Source organism: Pezoporus occidentalis, unplaced genomic scaffold (assembly GCF_034315485.1).
Source record: "Pezoporus occidentalis ecotype Australia unplaced genomic scaffold, CSIRO_AGI_Poc_V1 ctg26, whole genome shotgun sequence".
NCBI lineage: Eukaryota > Metazoa > Chordata > Aves > Psittaciformes > Psittacidae > Pezoporus > Pezoporus occidentalis.
This window is the reverse complement of record NW_026914502.1, coordinates 5,588,184-5,603,663: the sequence shown is the minus strand read 5'-3', so window position 1 is coordinate 5,603,663 and position 15,480 is coordinate 5,588,184. Positions and strand designations below refer to the sequence as shown.

Here is a 15,480-nt window from a genome sequence, read left to right as displayed (position 1 = left end):
TCTGTGTCACCAGCCTCTGAACCCAGATTGCAAAACTCGTATGTTGATTGAGATCAGAGAGCCAGCTAGGGCAAGAAACAACAGTACCAAAGAACTGCCATGACCTCCATATAGGCTTGTCACTGGGTGGGAAGTAGATGCAATTGGTGATTGTGGAATAGTAAGCTGGAAGTGCACAAAATGTTATGACTAGATACCGTGCTAAACAGTTTCACAACTTCATTGAAACCAGTACTTCTTAGTGACCACAGTGTGCTTGGAGTCGATATTCCAACAAGGATCAAAAGAATCCACTAGAATAGATCAAAGAGAAACCCATATAAAAGGAAGAAGCTTTTTAATCAAGAGACATGACCAAAAAAAATGAAACATTTCCAGAAGATCTGGGTTACTGAAGAACACCATAGTGGTATCTAAAGAGAACAGGTCCAAATAACCCTCAGTCCTTCTTTCATCTGCTTCAGATCCTTAAAATGATCCTTAAAATCCTGGCTGTTCCCTGCCAGGATTCAGATTCTATGTTTCCTGGAACCCTCTTTTCCTTCAGGTTGTAAAAGGAATGTGTGGTATGATCAGTCTCCCAAAGAAGCTGCATGAATGACCAGGGGAAAAAAAAAAACCAAACCAGAACAGTCTAGGACAAGTAAACTTCCAAATCCTACAGCTTTTATCCTACATCTCCAAACACTTACTGTAGAAAGATGGATCGCAAGACAGTCACCCAGCTCCAAAACCAGTACAGTTGCTCTGTTGCCGCATCCTGCTGCTGGCAGCTGTCTCTGTGTGTAGCTATGGCAGGGCAGCCAGGCACATACCATTCCCAAGGTCTTTGGTCCTGTCTTTTCACAGGTCCTACTATGCTCACGTTACAATGGCCAGTAGGCCAGCAAGAAATGACAGCAGCCCTCACAGAGTGGATGGTTGTATGGAAGGGATGACAGTTCAGTGTCAGATGCTGCCTGGGAGATGTTCCAGTGCAAGATGCAGACTCTGTTTAGTCAGGAGTTGCTCAGCCTGATCTCTTGCACTTGGATGTAGGTGAAAGAAGCATTCCTGTCTGGTTGAAGGTGGTACCAGGTCTCCTTTAGGGAGAGCTGACCAATGATATCTGCCTGCTATTTCCAATGCAGCTCTAGGAGCAGGGCAGAAATTCACAGCCAAGGCCAGACACTCCTGTGGGCTGGTACTGCTGAGGAAGGCATCCTGATAAAAATGACATTGCAGACCTGGTGTCAGAGCACAGATATTAAATGCATTAATGCACTTCCAAGCAGATCTGAATGTGCAGCAGCTAGTTTAGTACAACGATTATGTTCCCTAGCATTCAAGACTATAGGTCAAGAGAGGACAGGGTTGTAATGATCAGTGTGACAAAACTCAGTATGAAATTGTATAGACAGACATGTCTGTCCAAATGGTAATGCCTTGAAGTACAGTTAAATTGCCAAGGTGAAAGTCTCCTGCAGCTAACACAATGGAGAGCCCTCCTGCAATGAGAGTGCTCCTTAACTCCATCTCATGGGCTTTAATGGCAGGATTTCGAGCCGTTTCACTTGGAGAGAGAGAGAGAAGGGGGTGAGGGTTCTTCTGGCCAGCAGCGGTGGTGCCAGTGATACCACCAGCATCACTGTTCAAGCCAGAGCTATAGTCCCCATGTTACAGGGAAGCACTCTGCTCCCAGGGTCCCCTTCCCTCCTTGAATAGAGCTATGAAGAAGAGGTTGTAATCTGCCATAGCGGTGTTCAAGGCCAGGTTGGACAGAGCCTTGGGTGACATGCTTTAGTGCAAGGTGTCCCTGCCCATGGCAAGGGGGTTGGAACTGGATGATCTTAAGGTCCTTTCCAACCCCAACTATTCTATGATTCTATGGCAGGGTCAGCTGCATCTTGTCCCCAGCCGAACAGGTCTTCAGCTGGTGTCACAGCTTGTCCCTCAGCATGATGGGTCTGAGGAGCCTGAAGGCTTGTGTGAGCCTGTGGTCCTTGTAGTGCCCAAAAGCCTGTGGAGTGGGACATTTCCTGCTATGTAAAGGTCCCTGGCCCAGCCAGTGCACCTGGCTGGGAGCAGTGGCTCTTCTGAAGCAGGGACAAGCAGCAGAGGGAGTGGGATTTGAGAAGTTTCACAAGGACCGTATCTGCTTTTGTTCTTGTTTTCTGACTGATCCCTATCAAACTGTGCCACGGACATAACCCTGCTCGTGGATCAGAATACGGCACTGATATAGATAGGAAAAAATTGAGTTATACTCCAGACCAGGGGCAGCAAATACTCTCAGTGCTTTCTGCTTACTATGAACACCAAGTAATGCACTTGAGCAAGACTGTGAGCGATGTTATTAAACATACAAACATGACATCCAAAAATCAGTGATCTCCCATAAGCAATCCGAGTTAGCAGTTTCTAGAACTTATTTCAGTTCTCAAGTTAAATGCATGTTGGAACAGTTCCCATCATTTAACCTCTACACCTTCTTTTTATTAGCCCATTATCCTTTCACCACTCCTAACTTCGGTCAGTAGCTTCTAATGTTGATATGTCGGCGCTCCCTGGATTCCTGTTCCAGGTATAATATATTTAGATGGCATAGACATTAAATGTCAGCCCTGGGACACAATGCCATTTGTGGGGCACCTTCTGCACTTCCTTCTGCTGGCTGATCTGGGCTTGAAATACCTGTCTCTGTGACAAGCTGGTAATTACTGCACCCTCATGGCACCTTTTTCCCTTTGTGACGCTCAAAATAGGCTCTTGCGGATTAAGTATACAGAAGCTTTAGCGTAAAGAGTTCCACAGAGAAAAGACTTCCTGTAGCCTTCATACCAAAATGACCCAGTAATTCAGCCTGGATGCACTTGCTTGATGAAGTTCTTCCCTTCCCCCAGCACTTTCCTACGAGTCAAAGCAGGGGGCTGATAAAAGAGGGAGGGAGTCCAATAAATGCCATGCTGACTCTCACTGTCATCATCCCTGTGTCAGCAGCCAGTGATAACAGGAAAGGTTATCACTGCAGGGGAATTGGTTTGCCCTCCTTTGTGATGGATTTATTATTCAGGTGCCAAGAGAACTACTATCTTCTCTCTTTTCACCTTCTCATGTTACTACCAGGGTTTGTTTTATGGCAAGCAGGCAAGATCCCTTGTGTAGGAGGGTTAGGTGGTTTTGTGTGGGTATCTGCATTTGGATGTGGCAATGAGAGGAAAAATAGGAAGCTTAATCAAAACTGTACAAAATTTACTAGTTTAACTTTGATAATAAATCAGGAATTTAAAAATGGTACTGATAACATATCTGTGCTATAATTTTTATATTGGTATTATTTTTCTCAGCTGAGACAAATGGAGAGGGCAAACTAGTATGGTCAGCAGCTAGTACTTGGCAGTGATGGAGTTCATAGAAGTAGTTTATAGCATTTGCTCTAAAAATAGGAAAAGTCTGAAATGTAAGCAAGACCCAAATGTTACCAACCAAAGGTTTGTGTTTGCTTATGTCTCATTTGTCCGGTATCTCTACAGATGTCATGTATTTTGTCATGCACTAGAACGGTGAATTTCATTTCTCAGTCTTCTCCTTGGGAGAAATATCTGGGTAGAGAGATCAGAGGTATAGAGATTGTTTGATGAGAAGTGCTCTCCCCCATGGTCCTTAGCTGCAGATGTCCTTTGAGCTAGGTCCTTGGAGTGTACGCATGTGCCACTGTTTCACCTGTAGTTATCAGTCTACCGTGTGGTGCACTGGATGAGGTGTATTATGTTGTGGAAAGTACAGCTGAGGGTGCAGGGGTTTTATGGGCTGTCTTCCTCATGAGGATAGTAAAGGCTGCTGGTTTTGGGTAGCATCTAGAGCCATGTGGTGAACATCGGCCTTGTGCCCTTCATGCTTTCATTGATGAGGTGAGTGAGGCTGGGGCCAGTTTGGAGGCTGAGAGGGGACAGTTCTTGGAAAAAACCCAAACTTTCAGGGTCATCTTCTCATTATTTTCCATGGGAATTCCACACCAGTATCATACAAAACAGTGGAGTTTGATTGGCTGGCAGTAGGGGGTTCTTTTTGAAACTGAAGCAATTTGTGATGTGCTGTTCTTGTGCCTCTGGATAAACAAGAGCTAGAAGAGTGCACCTTTGGCTAAAGGTTCCCATTAGTTTTCTCCAGTAGCTGTGATCATGAGTGTTCACCTCCAGTAAACATAACAGTAACTGAAGATGTGGTTCTGTGTTACAGCTTTGATGTTTGCTGGGGCTTACTGTGGTTGGTTTTTAGGTTTTCTGTACATGATGTGCACTTATATTCTATGTATTTTTATGTATTTTCTACACTGTATTGTATATGCTATGCATGATATTTATGTAAGCCATAATGACACTGGTCTTCCAAAAGCATCTCAATAAATTGGGAGCCTTTATGAGGGAATAAAACCCTTTAGGAGGGAAACCTAAGAGGGTATCAGAATGCTGTTCTCTCATTTCCTAGGCACAGCCACTTAGAAACTCTTCTTTAAGGTGGTTCATTACAAGTTTTGTCCTACTGCTGTGCCACAGTCTTCCTCCAGGAAACATTGCTTATTGACAGCAAAGTGACTGCCGGTGAGAATGAAACAGACTTTGAGGCAGCGCTGATACTGCTTTTGTAACTACTCAGGGCTTGCCTGGCCTGCCACCACGTGTGTATTGGACAGAGTAGCAATATTCATATAGATATTATTGCTAATGGATAGCCATATGGATATTGTTAGCAGAAACATTGTAGGAGGTAGGGAGGTGGTTTATGGAGGAAATCATAGAATCATAGAATAGTTAGGGTTGGAAAGGACCTTAAGATAATCTAGTTCCAACCCCCCTGCCATGGGCAGGGACACCTCATGCTAAACCATCTCACCCAAGGCTTCCTCTCAGAGCCTTTCTTTGTACCCCGTTCTGAAGGACCATGCATCCTGAGAGAGCCTCCCGGTGAAATGTTTTACAGGGGTCTGCAAAATGAAATAGCGAGACTACTGTTTTGGACACCAGAGAAGGGTGTTTTGCCTGCCTCTCCCCCATGCTGCCTCCAAATCTCTTATCCTGCAGTGTGAGAAGCTTGGAAACCATTATTCTAGAGAGGTGATAGTGCACAAGAGGAGGAAGAAGGAGTTAATAGCAGCTCTTTAGTGATTCTGAGGCATGCAGGGTCTTCTTGTACACAGTTTCTAGGATCTTGAACTCAAAGCTCACTGTAGTTTAATAGGCATCAGAAGACATATAGTTACAGGCAGCACACTGACAGTACTGGGAGCTATCCCTAGGCGATGTTTTGGAACATGCTCTTCATTCCTGTCACTGGTTGGTAGGTCACCGGTGTTGGCTGAGCTCATTGCTTTTTTTTTGCCTGGCCAAGAAACACGTGCCATAGTGGAGAGGAGAAGCTGTTGAATGCTTTAGCATGTGGAAAAGTGAGCATCAAGAAGAATACACTTCTCTATATACCCATGACTGAATATGCACAGAGCAGTTTGATAACATTCTCCAAATGTGTCAAGTATTCCCCATAAGGGCACATGGAAAGGCTGAGTTTAAGCTGTAATGCCCAACAGTTTACAGGGATGCCCGACTTCTCCATTAGGACTTGCTGCTTCTCTTGTGGATCGTGGACTTGGAAAAGTTGGGACATTGAGTGTGTACCCATCTTGTTCTATCTCACCGTAGTTGCTGGCATCTTTATGATTGTCACTTAGTCTTTCGGACACCTGATATCTGGGGAGAGAATGAGGAAGCCCACTGAATTTTGTTCTCATTGCAAATATGGCTTGCTCAGAATAGGGAAGTGTGAGTGAAGAGATCTCCTGAATAATCATTTCTGCCTCCTCCTGTCTGCTTTCTGTCTCTGTACTTCTAGGTCTGTCTTATCACCTTCTTTCCACCCCCCTCCACGCTCCCCTCTTCCCTCTCCTTCAGGAGTTCCCCTCTTGCTCACACCTGATATTCAATCCCGGCAGAGTTAGTGCCTTTTGCTGAGATCATGTGGCAGAAGAAGGTTGCTATAAATATAGTTGAACCCTGCAATCACTGCCTTTGGGTAGGAAGGGGAGAAAGTGAGAGAAGCATAAGGAGGAGGAGGGGCAGAGAGAAAGTGAGTGCAGCAAGAGGACAAATCAGAGTGGTCTGAGGAGAGAAAGAAGGAAGAGAGGGAGCAGAATTAAGTGTGGAGGCCATACACTTGGCCAGAACATGAGGTGGTTCTAGGTAAGGCTCAGAGCAACAGCTCTGTGACAACTGAGCGTGAGGAAGAGTAGAGGCATGGAAGGCTCAGAGACCATGACGCAGGAGCCCAGATCGAAGTCAGCTTTGTGGGGGGGCACTCCGCAATACAACCATGTCTGCTTTGAGAAATGCACCCGTTACGGGATACCTGTGGAGGCAGGACATGAGGCCAGGGGGACAGGGGACGACCTGCACTGCCTGGAGAACTCCCTCAGCTACCCACAGGTAGGGCTGGACAACTGGGACGTTTGTGGCAGCACAGGTCTTCCAGGGATGACATAGGCTCTTGGGGTTCCCAGGACGGTGCTGTCTGTTCCCAACCCTACCACCTCTTCCCTTCGCTTGCTGGCTTCCATGGTTGTAACTACATCGATGAGTGCTGTCAGCATTTTGAGTCAGGGGTCATTTTCACCTGCCATGGACACGAAGAGTTAGTGGACAAGCTGGGATTGGGAAAATCATGCAGTCTGGTAATGCAGATGAGAAATCACAGCTGCATGGAGAGTGATATTAAGTACAGTAAAGGAGTAAATAAAAACAAGCAGAACAGTGATGTATATGGATGGGTATCTATCTGCACAGGTGTATAGACAAAGTGATGCAGAGCTCTGTTCTCACTTTTCTCTGACCAAAAAGCACTTCATGGTCACAGACCCGTGAATGTATTTTGATAGTTTTGGTAATTCTCAGGAGAGCTGTTAAGTGAGGATTTTTTAACCCTTAAACCTGACCTGACTCTTGCTCTAGTTCATACAAGCCGTGGTTCAGAAAACATACTCTGCTTATGGCTTCTTGTTCTGTTATCCTCTGTATCTCCTCTACCTCTTCTTCTGGAACAGCCTCTTGCAAAGGGAAGGTCTTGCAGCAGAGTCCTGGTGTCTTATTTCCTACCACTCTGCTCAGACTAAGCTTACCTAAGGGGGCTTTAGAGCAATGAAGGATCCAGGCAAAGGGTGAAAGAGAACATATGAATGTGATATTCATATAGAGTGGATGTTTCTCCTTACGTCAATAGAAAGCCCTTTACATGAATACTTAGGTGAACAATCGGGAGATGAGGGAGGGGATCCATTAATCATCTCCTGAAGACTTTTGTGATTTAGTGATAGGAAAAAAGCCACGTTTGCCACCAAGAAAACCTCTTCCAATAGATAAATATCCCAATGGAAATTACATGTGCCACATTGCAACAGGCACAGATGACACAGTGAGGCATGCTGGTCAGTGCATGTAGGTAGACAGCCTCATGCACAAATGGGCACATCATCAAATGCATATTCCCATGCATATCTTCAGGCAGTAGTGCCCCCAAGCAACCATTTATGAACATTTATAAACACAGTTTGCAATCTAAAAGTCAAGACAGCTCTATCTGTAGATTTACTATATGAAAATTTACTATATAAAAAGAATTTATGATATGAAAATTAGATTTACTGTATGAAAAATATGCCCTAGAAATACTTTTATATAAACAATTATGTACACATGTGCATGTATGTTTATGTATGAAACTTTGTATGCAGACATACTTTGACATAAACAGGTTTGCTGTACATATGTATATTTTGCTAGCCATTCATGCACATGCAGATAAAGTATAAATACGCCCTCTAATGTCCATCTTGTACAAACATGCACGCTTGCATCATTAGCATGAAAAACAATTTGTTGCACTTGTTATTATCCATTTCCATGCAGAGTAACCATTAAGATTTCCTTCCCCACTGTCATGTGTAAAAAGAGTTGGCAGAGAGAGACTTTGATTCAGTTGTGCCCTTCTGCTTCTGTTTTATATGTAGGTTAGAAGCTATTTTAGACTGGCTGTGTGCTTTGATATAGTTTACACAAACCCCAGAACAGTGAGATCTTGGTCTTTGGCCTGGGACCTTCAAAGAACTGTCAGTCAAAAAACATATAGTGGTTAATAAATAATAAAATATTAATAATAGTATAATAATAGTAATATATACATAATTTTTTACAATGAAGATGAAAGATATATGATAGATGACATAATATGCATTGGCAAAAACATACTTTATCATGCACTGTAGGATTTTGTGTTGTGTTCTTGCTGCATGAGGAAGCAGCTACAGCTGGCGAAGTATTCAGAAGCTGTGTTATTCGTGGCTTTAAGAAAGGGTGTTCATGGCAGAGAGCTCATCCAGCAATACACAGATGGGCGTAGTGGGAGGGATGTGTTATTACAAGGAATTAGGCAGTACAGTAATATCAAATAACAGGCTCACAGAAGGATGTAGGTGGGAGAGGCCTCTGGAGGTCTCTGGCCCAAGCCAGATCTCCCCTTTGCCTTCTGTTCTTCAGGAAGAAGTATTGTTTCGTTGCTTGCCCCTGCCCCTCACAGGTATCTCTTTGGCTCTGTGTCTGAGAAGTTGAGCCTAGACTTTTACCTGACATTGAAAAAGCTGACTTACAAAGGTTTCACCTTCAGGACCTTCATGGCTATATGGGTTTTGTGATCCATAGGAAAAAAAAATCTGGGAAGGTAATTTCAGGAACAGCAGGATGGCTACAAGGAAAGAGTGAGAGCGATGAGCAGTAGAGCCCTAGGGTGCCTCAATGGCCAGAAGCAGTAGATTAAAAGCATGCACTGACAGTGCTGTGGGAAGGGATTTCAGGGCTGGAGTTTGCTGTGGAGAGCACATTGTTGAGTCCAAATGGCATGGGGAATCGCTTAGGCTTTGGACTGTGAAAGAAGGGCAGTTTTATGTAGGTGCTGAGCACTCGGAAACCAGCTCCCAGGGAAGCACTGAGGTTGTGGTGCTGTACACGTGTTTTTCCCTGGGGATCCTGTGCAGTTACTCAATGAAACTTTCCCATCTTTTTTATTTCTCAAACCCTGCTCAAACACTAAGAAACGAGTCCTCCCTGAACTGGAACATCACCCTGGTTGCACTTTGTCCCTGAATGGTTTCCGTTTCCACACACCACCCACCGCTTCCCCCCCTTCAGCTGGTTTGGCACCTGTACCGTGGTCTCACTCAGCATTTAGCCAAGCTAGGCTTGATAGTACCTTTCCTGGCACAGCCTTTGAGGTGGTAATTGATACCTTTTGCAGTTCTCCCCAGTTCTGATGGTGCTCAGAAACGCTCTGTTCCTTGTGTTAGAGAAAGAGCATCAGAAGAAGGAACAGTCTAAGTCCTACTGTGTTATATTTTTAGGTTTACGTGCCTTCTAACGGAGTAGATGTTTCTTGCCTAACCTCATTTTGCTTTAAGGTCACCCTTTGGTTTCTGGATTCTTTCTGTCCCACAATCTCCTACCATTTTAAATACTACCAGAGTCTTGGGGAAGCAAAAGCAGTGTATGAAGCGTGTTGTATTGAGGCTAACTCATTCTCCAGGACAGAACCTTCATTTTTGTGCCTGACAAAACAACTAACTCCTTTGTTCCTGCATCCTGAGTGCATCATTTTCCAGCCAGATAATGAATAAGGATACTGTATGAGGACTTTTACTTTTCATACTTTTATACTGTCATGCTGTTCCATCTGGGCAGATGCAAGATTAATTTGAGCATCATACCTGGCACAGGCTTGAGTTCATAGTTTGGATTAAGCTGCATTTGATGACCATGTAAAGGCAGTGACACATTAGCTAAGGTGATGTGAAGATGCATTTGTCTAAAATCTGCTAGTACTTGGCATTTCTGGGTGAAATAGGCACAGTGAGAGAGAAAGAAGGAGCAGTCTACTATTTAGGACTGCATTCTATATTTGACAGCTTACCTTGTATACAAAGTTCTTCAGCCTGATGTTTCACTGCCCTGTCTGTATTATGGGAGTGATAGCATGGTCATTCCTCCCTGCAGAGTATGCATATTGTGTAATTTGCCTAGAGTATGCTGATAATCATATGGTTAATAATTACATTAAATGTGTCAGCTTCCAGTGCAGTGGTGAATGGAAGAATGCATTCAGATAGGAGCTCTTTGTTTAAGAGTCAGCAGGTAAGCCACCTTAAGAATAGGATGATTTAATGAAGCCTAGATGGTTTTGTTTTCACAGAACACACAGTAGGGTTTTTGATGGGAGCACACGGTTCGAGTGTCTCTTGAAGAATATATGCAAATAAATAAACTACTTATTACTTCAGTCATATCTGTTACGTGGAAACAAGAACTGCTAGAGCACTGAAACAGGTGCTCAGAGGAGCTGGAGAATTTCCACCCTTGGAAATGTTCAGGAGCTGTCTGGGCGAGGTTTTGAGTAACCTGATCTGGCTTTGGAGTTTGCATGCTGTGAGCAAAGGCTTGGACTAGAAACTTCCAGACATGCCTTCCAGTGTAGATCCTTCACCGGGTCTCTGAACCTATTTGATCCCAAGGAAAGAGGAGCAACATCTCCTATGTTACTTTGAAAGGAGGAGACACGAAGCTGTCAAATAGAAATGTCTCCTAAGCGCATGGTAGAGCTTTATATCTCTCCTGTGTCTGTCATCAGGTGGTAGCCTGACCTCACTCAGGTAAAGCCAAAGCTTGTTCACTGAAAGACATGTGAGGAGGAGGGGTTTATTCTCTGCTTCTCAAATGCACACCTTCCCCACCTGTACTATGAAGGAGTGAGGTAGGATAGCTGCTCTTTACAGGGGTACAGTCAGGATCCTTGAAGCTCCCTTGAGATCTTGTTGACGAGACAGCACAACTGCCAAGTTTACTACAGATCCATGTGTGAAATGTCACTGGTAAGCGCATGTAGCTAGTTTTGAATTGCATATAACCAAGTGCGTTTCGAGATTAGCAGCTGAAGACAAAGACTACATTAAACAGCTAGGAAATTCAGAGGAGCTGGATATATGTGAGGAGTTAGCATGATGAATTGGGTAAATAACGGGGGGAGCTGTGCAGTACCCTGTGATATTTCTGAGCTGATGCTGCTTCTTTTCCTCCACAGTGGCTGTGTGCCCTGTTAAACATTCCTTGGCAGCAGGAGGAACAGATGCAGGACATTCATGCAGCCTGTTTGATAGTGTAATACCTCTCCAAGCCTTCAGAGATGTTTCACAGTGCTGCTGAAATCTATGGGACAGCCCTGAGGGTGGCAGACCTCATGCGAACTCTTTGACCTTCTGTTTTACCTCCAGAAAGCCTCGCTCCGTCTGTTCAGACCACAGCCAGCTCTTTCTCAGGATGTTAGAAAACAACTAATAGTCTGGGATCGTATCTTGTACCCCCAAAAAGGAAATGCAGTCGATCTGCCTTTTCATCTTTGATGCGATTTCTGAAGGAGCTTTTTGCCTTACCTTTTCCTTTTGATCTCTCTTGCTTTCTGCTCTCCTAGCTTTATGGCCAGTACACAGACCAGGTAACCGACTTTGCAGACAAGGAAGCAGCAAAACTACTGAATAAGAAGCAGGTCCAAAAGAACAATGAAAGACCCCTGAAACGTGATAGTCAAGTGCAGATCAAAGAAGAGCACTATTCCAAATGTCAAGGTAGGGACAAAGCATCTTTCATTACCCTATGTCCAGATACTGGGTAGGCCAGGCAGAGAAATGGAATTTAAGCAAGGCTAAAAGACAAGAAAATTGTGACTGGGAAGAAGGAGGGAAGCAAAAGGAATCCCAGTGGATTGAAAAGGCTTTTTCATGTGAGCTTTCATCCTAGGAAGAGCCAAGATCTGTTTGGAAAGATGTTGAGTTCTGCTCTGTCTGTCCTCCCCACACACACACCTCACTCCTCCCTGTGGTTTTGGGGGTTTTTAACTGCATAAGAGTTTGCAGGACTGTGTAAGAGAAGGATGGGTACCAGTTCTTCCACACAAAGCCCATGATGCTTCGAAATAAATCCTTACTGTAGTCAGTTCTCGGCATAGGAGAGGAGAGACAGACACTTGTTTCATCTGTGTGCCCTCAGTGTTTCTGATTCGCTCTTCCCTCCACAGACTGTGCTAGACGCATCCAGAAATATGTTACCAGGAAGCTTGGAGAGGACTGGATTTTCTTGATTCTGTTGGGTCTGGTCATGGCGTTGGTGAGCTGGGGAATGGATTATGCCAGTGCGAAGAGCCTACAGGGTGGGTCCCATTCAGGTGCTGCAAAAGCACTGTAAACAAGACTACAAAGCCCAGTGACATTGTTATTCCTCCTTTAACATCAGTGTTCCCATCCTCACCCCTTGCTGCCTATGGTGCAAGTCCCCCTTGAAGTACTTGCAACATAGGGGAGAAAAGGTTAACTAGGGAGAAGTTCTTTAAAGGGATGGCAGGAGCAAATTTGGAAGTGAGCAGGCAGAAACAAAGGATATGTGTATGAGGAGTCAAGGACAAATCACTATTTTTACTCCCTTTCCCTCCTGCTCCCTTGAATATGTAAGGACACAGGGAAGTGGCACTGTGGTCCTTCCTATTATAATAGTCCACATCCTTCCCAGGGGTATTGAGCACATGAGGAGTGGGGAGGGGAAAGGGTTCTTAGGTGCCCTCCAGACACTGTTTCTGCTTTTAACCTCATTATTTTTCTTTCCAATATTTATTTATACACTGCCCTGCAGTTTTCTGCTACCTGGCCATGTACTGCTCCCTCCTTTGGCTTTTTCCACAGAGAACTCCTAATTGCTATCTGCAGCCGTAACAGTTACAAGATCCTTCAGTTCCCTTTTCCACCATCTCAATGCACACATGCACACACCGCATTGCCCACATCCTGGTAACTGCACTATTTCTTTGCCCTTGCCCTCAGTGTCCCAGTCCTGACCTGTGCACACACTCCAGCCCTTTCCTCTCGGTGTTCTTGGCTGCTGATGTCCACTGAACGCTGCAGTTTCTCAAGGCTCCAATACTCCTTCATCCCAGTGTTCCTCCATCTAGAGCTCCCACATCTGCCAGGCATATTAGTGTCAGAGAGCCCCTGTCCTTTATACTCCCCGCAGCTGAGTCCTTTGGGTATTTCTTTCCCTCTGCCAAATCCCAGCCTCCTGCTGTGTGGGGAGCCAGCTCAGGTAAAGGAGATGAACTGCACAGGAGCATCAGTTCAATTTGGATTCTCAGCAGCTTGTGCTGCTGTTCCTGGCTGAGCAATGGAACCACTGCTGTTTTAACACTTGGCGCAGCTCCCTTAATGCCCCATAGCTGCTCTAAAAGACAAACCATAATCAGAGCTTTTAAGGTAGCTTTTATGAAGGAATGATTTTTCATGGGATTGAGATGGAGGAGAAGGCACTAGCTATTGGTGGACCACTTTATTGTCCTTCAGGACCCATGTAAGGCCAAATGAAAAGACCCTGTACAGTGATTCATCCATACAACTGCACATAACCTCTTCCTATGCCACATTTGGGCACAGGTATTAGTAGTGTCTAGGAATAGAGAGACACTTCTCTCCATTCCTGCAGAATGCCTGCTTTATTTGGGAACTCTTACTCAAAATGAGTCAATGATTGTCTTAGAAAATGAGGGCTTTAGGATATAATGTCTCAGGGAGATTTAGTATGGGCAGGTTTAGCCAGTGTGTGATTCTTTGATGTCTGCCAACCTGTTTGGAGCACCTGTGGTTACTGACAACTTCTTTCTTTGTGTGCCTACAGCCTACAAGTGGATGTACAGAGAGCTGCACCCGAATGTTCCTATGCAGTATCTGGTGTGGGTCACATACCCACTTGTTCTTATTCTGTTTGCGGCCATTTTCTGCCACCTCGTCTCTCCACAGGCTGTTGGTGAGGGCAGAAGGCATGGCAAGATCTGTTTCTGTCTGTCTCCTTTGTCTTACTCCGTTTGTCTGGGGATTTTGTTCATGCCCTGCTCTCCTGTTGTTTTCAGGGTCTGGGATACCAGAGCTAAAGACCATTATGAGGGGAGTGGTGCTCAAGGAATATCTCACTCTCAAAGCTTTTGTGGCCAAAGTTGTGGGCCTCACAGCTGGGCTTGGAAGTGGCATGCCTGTGGGGAAAGAGGTAAATATTGCTGTTTTCATGTGCAGTAGGGGCCAGAATTTGGAAGGTGGGACGAAAGCCAACTGTATCCTGGGCTGCATCACCTCTCTCATGAGACCCCACCTGGAATACTGCATTCGGTTTTGGGGCTCCAAACACAAGAGGGATGTGGACCTATTGAAGCAAGTCTAGAAGAGGCCATGAAGATGATCAAAGGGCTGGAGAACCTCTCCTATGGAGACAGGCTGAGAGAGCTGGAGTTGTTCAGCCTGGAGAGGAGAAGGCTCCACAGAGACCTTATTGCAGCCTTCCAATACCAAAAGAGTCTACAAGAAGGCTGGAGGGGGACATTTTGCAAGGGCATGTAGTGATAGGACAAGGGAGAATGTCTTTAAACTGAATGAAGGAAGATTTAAATTAGATACCATGCTGAGTTGTTAGGCACTGGAACAGGTTGCCCAGAGAAGCTGTGGTTGCCCCATCCCTGGCAGTGTTCAAGGCCAGGATGGAATGGGCTTGGAGCAACCTGCTCTAGTGGAAGGTGTCCCTGCCCATGGCAGGGGGCTGGAACTGGATGAGCTTTAAGGTCCTTTCCAACCCAAACCAGTCTGGGATTCTACGAGTTGTCTGTGGAAGAAGATTCTATAAATGTTTTATTTGTTTTGCTGCCATTCTTCTCCAGAGCTCTGCTCTTTCCAGCAACACTTGTCTTACGTTGGCCATTTTTCCTTCTAGTTAGAAAGGCTTGATATAGAAAACATCAAAGAAATTAAGTCAGGTAGTATTTTAGAGGGATAAAAACCAATGATTGGAGGAGTGGCTGAGATAGCCAAAGAGAAATTTGAGATCTGCAATGGCTAAGTGCTTGTCAGTAACCAGATGGTAACCCTCTCTGATTTCTTCCTCTTCTTCTCTTCCAGGGTCCTTTTGTGCACATTGCCAGTATCTGTGCTGCAGTACTCAGCAAGTTCATGTCAATCTTCTGTGGTGTGTATGAGGTAAGGCACATGTCTCTGCATACAGGTCTTCTACAGGTTGAACTCCTAAGACACATAGGGTAGTATTGGTAGGCCACAAACCAAAAAGGAAACATATGGATTGAAGTTCACCCTACCCTATAAAACAGTAAAATACAAGCCAAAGAAAATGGTATTGAGAAGCCAGATACACAGTCAAATAAGACCACCAGCGTTACCTACCAGTTACACGGAGGATGGTTAGGAATACGCGTTTAACAAGTTTTCAGTCTCATGATGCTGATACTTATGCACTGTCATCTTTGTATAAAAAAGTAGCTGCAGGCAAAGATCAGTTTGTCTTTAAGCCAAATTTATACAGCATTGCTAATTATAGACACTGA

At 44.7% G+C, this 15,480-nt stretch overlaps 1 protein-coding gene across 1 annotated transcript in view; it reads left to right on the top strand.

The window, feature by feature from the left end:
• The first annotated feature begins 6,047 nt into the window (after nucleotides 1-6,047).
• The window catches only part of CLCN1 (chloride voltage-gated channel 1), a 37,091-nt gene continuing 27,658 nt past the window's right edge, over nucleotides 6,048-15,480 (top strand). Inside the window, exons 1-6 of the mRNA XM_062624038.1 lie at nucleotides 6,048-6,455; nucleotides 11,533-11,686; nucleotides 12,136-12,267; nucleotides 13,776-13,904; nucleotides 14,008-14,141; nucleotides 15,041-15,118. Coding sequence (XP_062480022.1) covers nucleotides 6,267-6,455; nucleotides 11,533-11,686; nucleotides 12,136-12,267; nucleotides 13,776-13,904; nucleotides 14,008-14,141; nucleotides 15,041-15,118 — 816 coding nt within the window. The 5' untranslated portion in view covers nucleotides 6,048-6,266. The remainder of the gene's footprint in view (nucleotides 6,456-11,532; nucleotides 11,687-12,135; nucleotides 12,268-13,775; nucleotides 13,905-14,007; nucleotides 14,142-15,040; nucleotides 15,119-15,480) is intronic.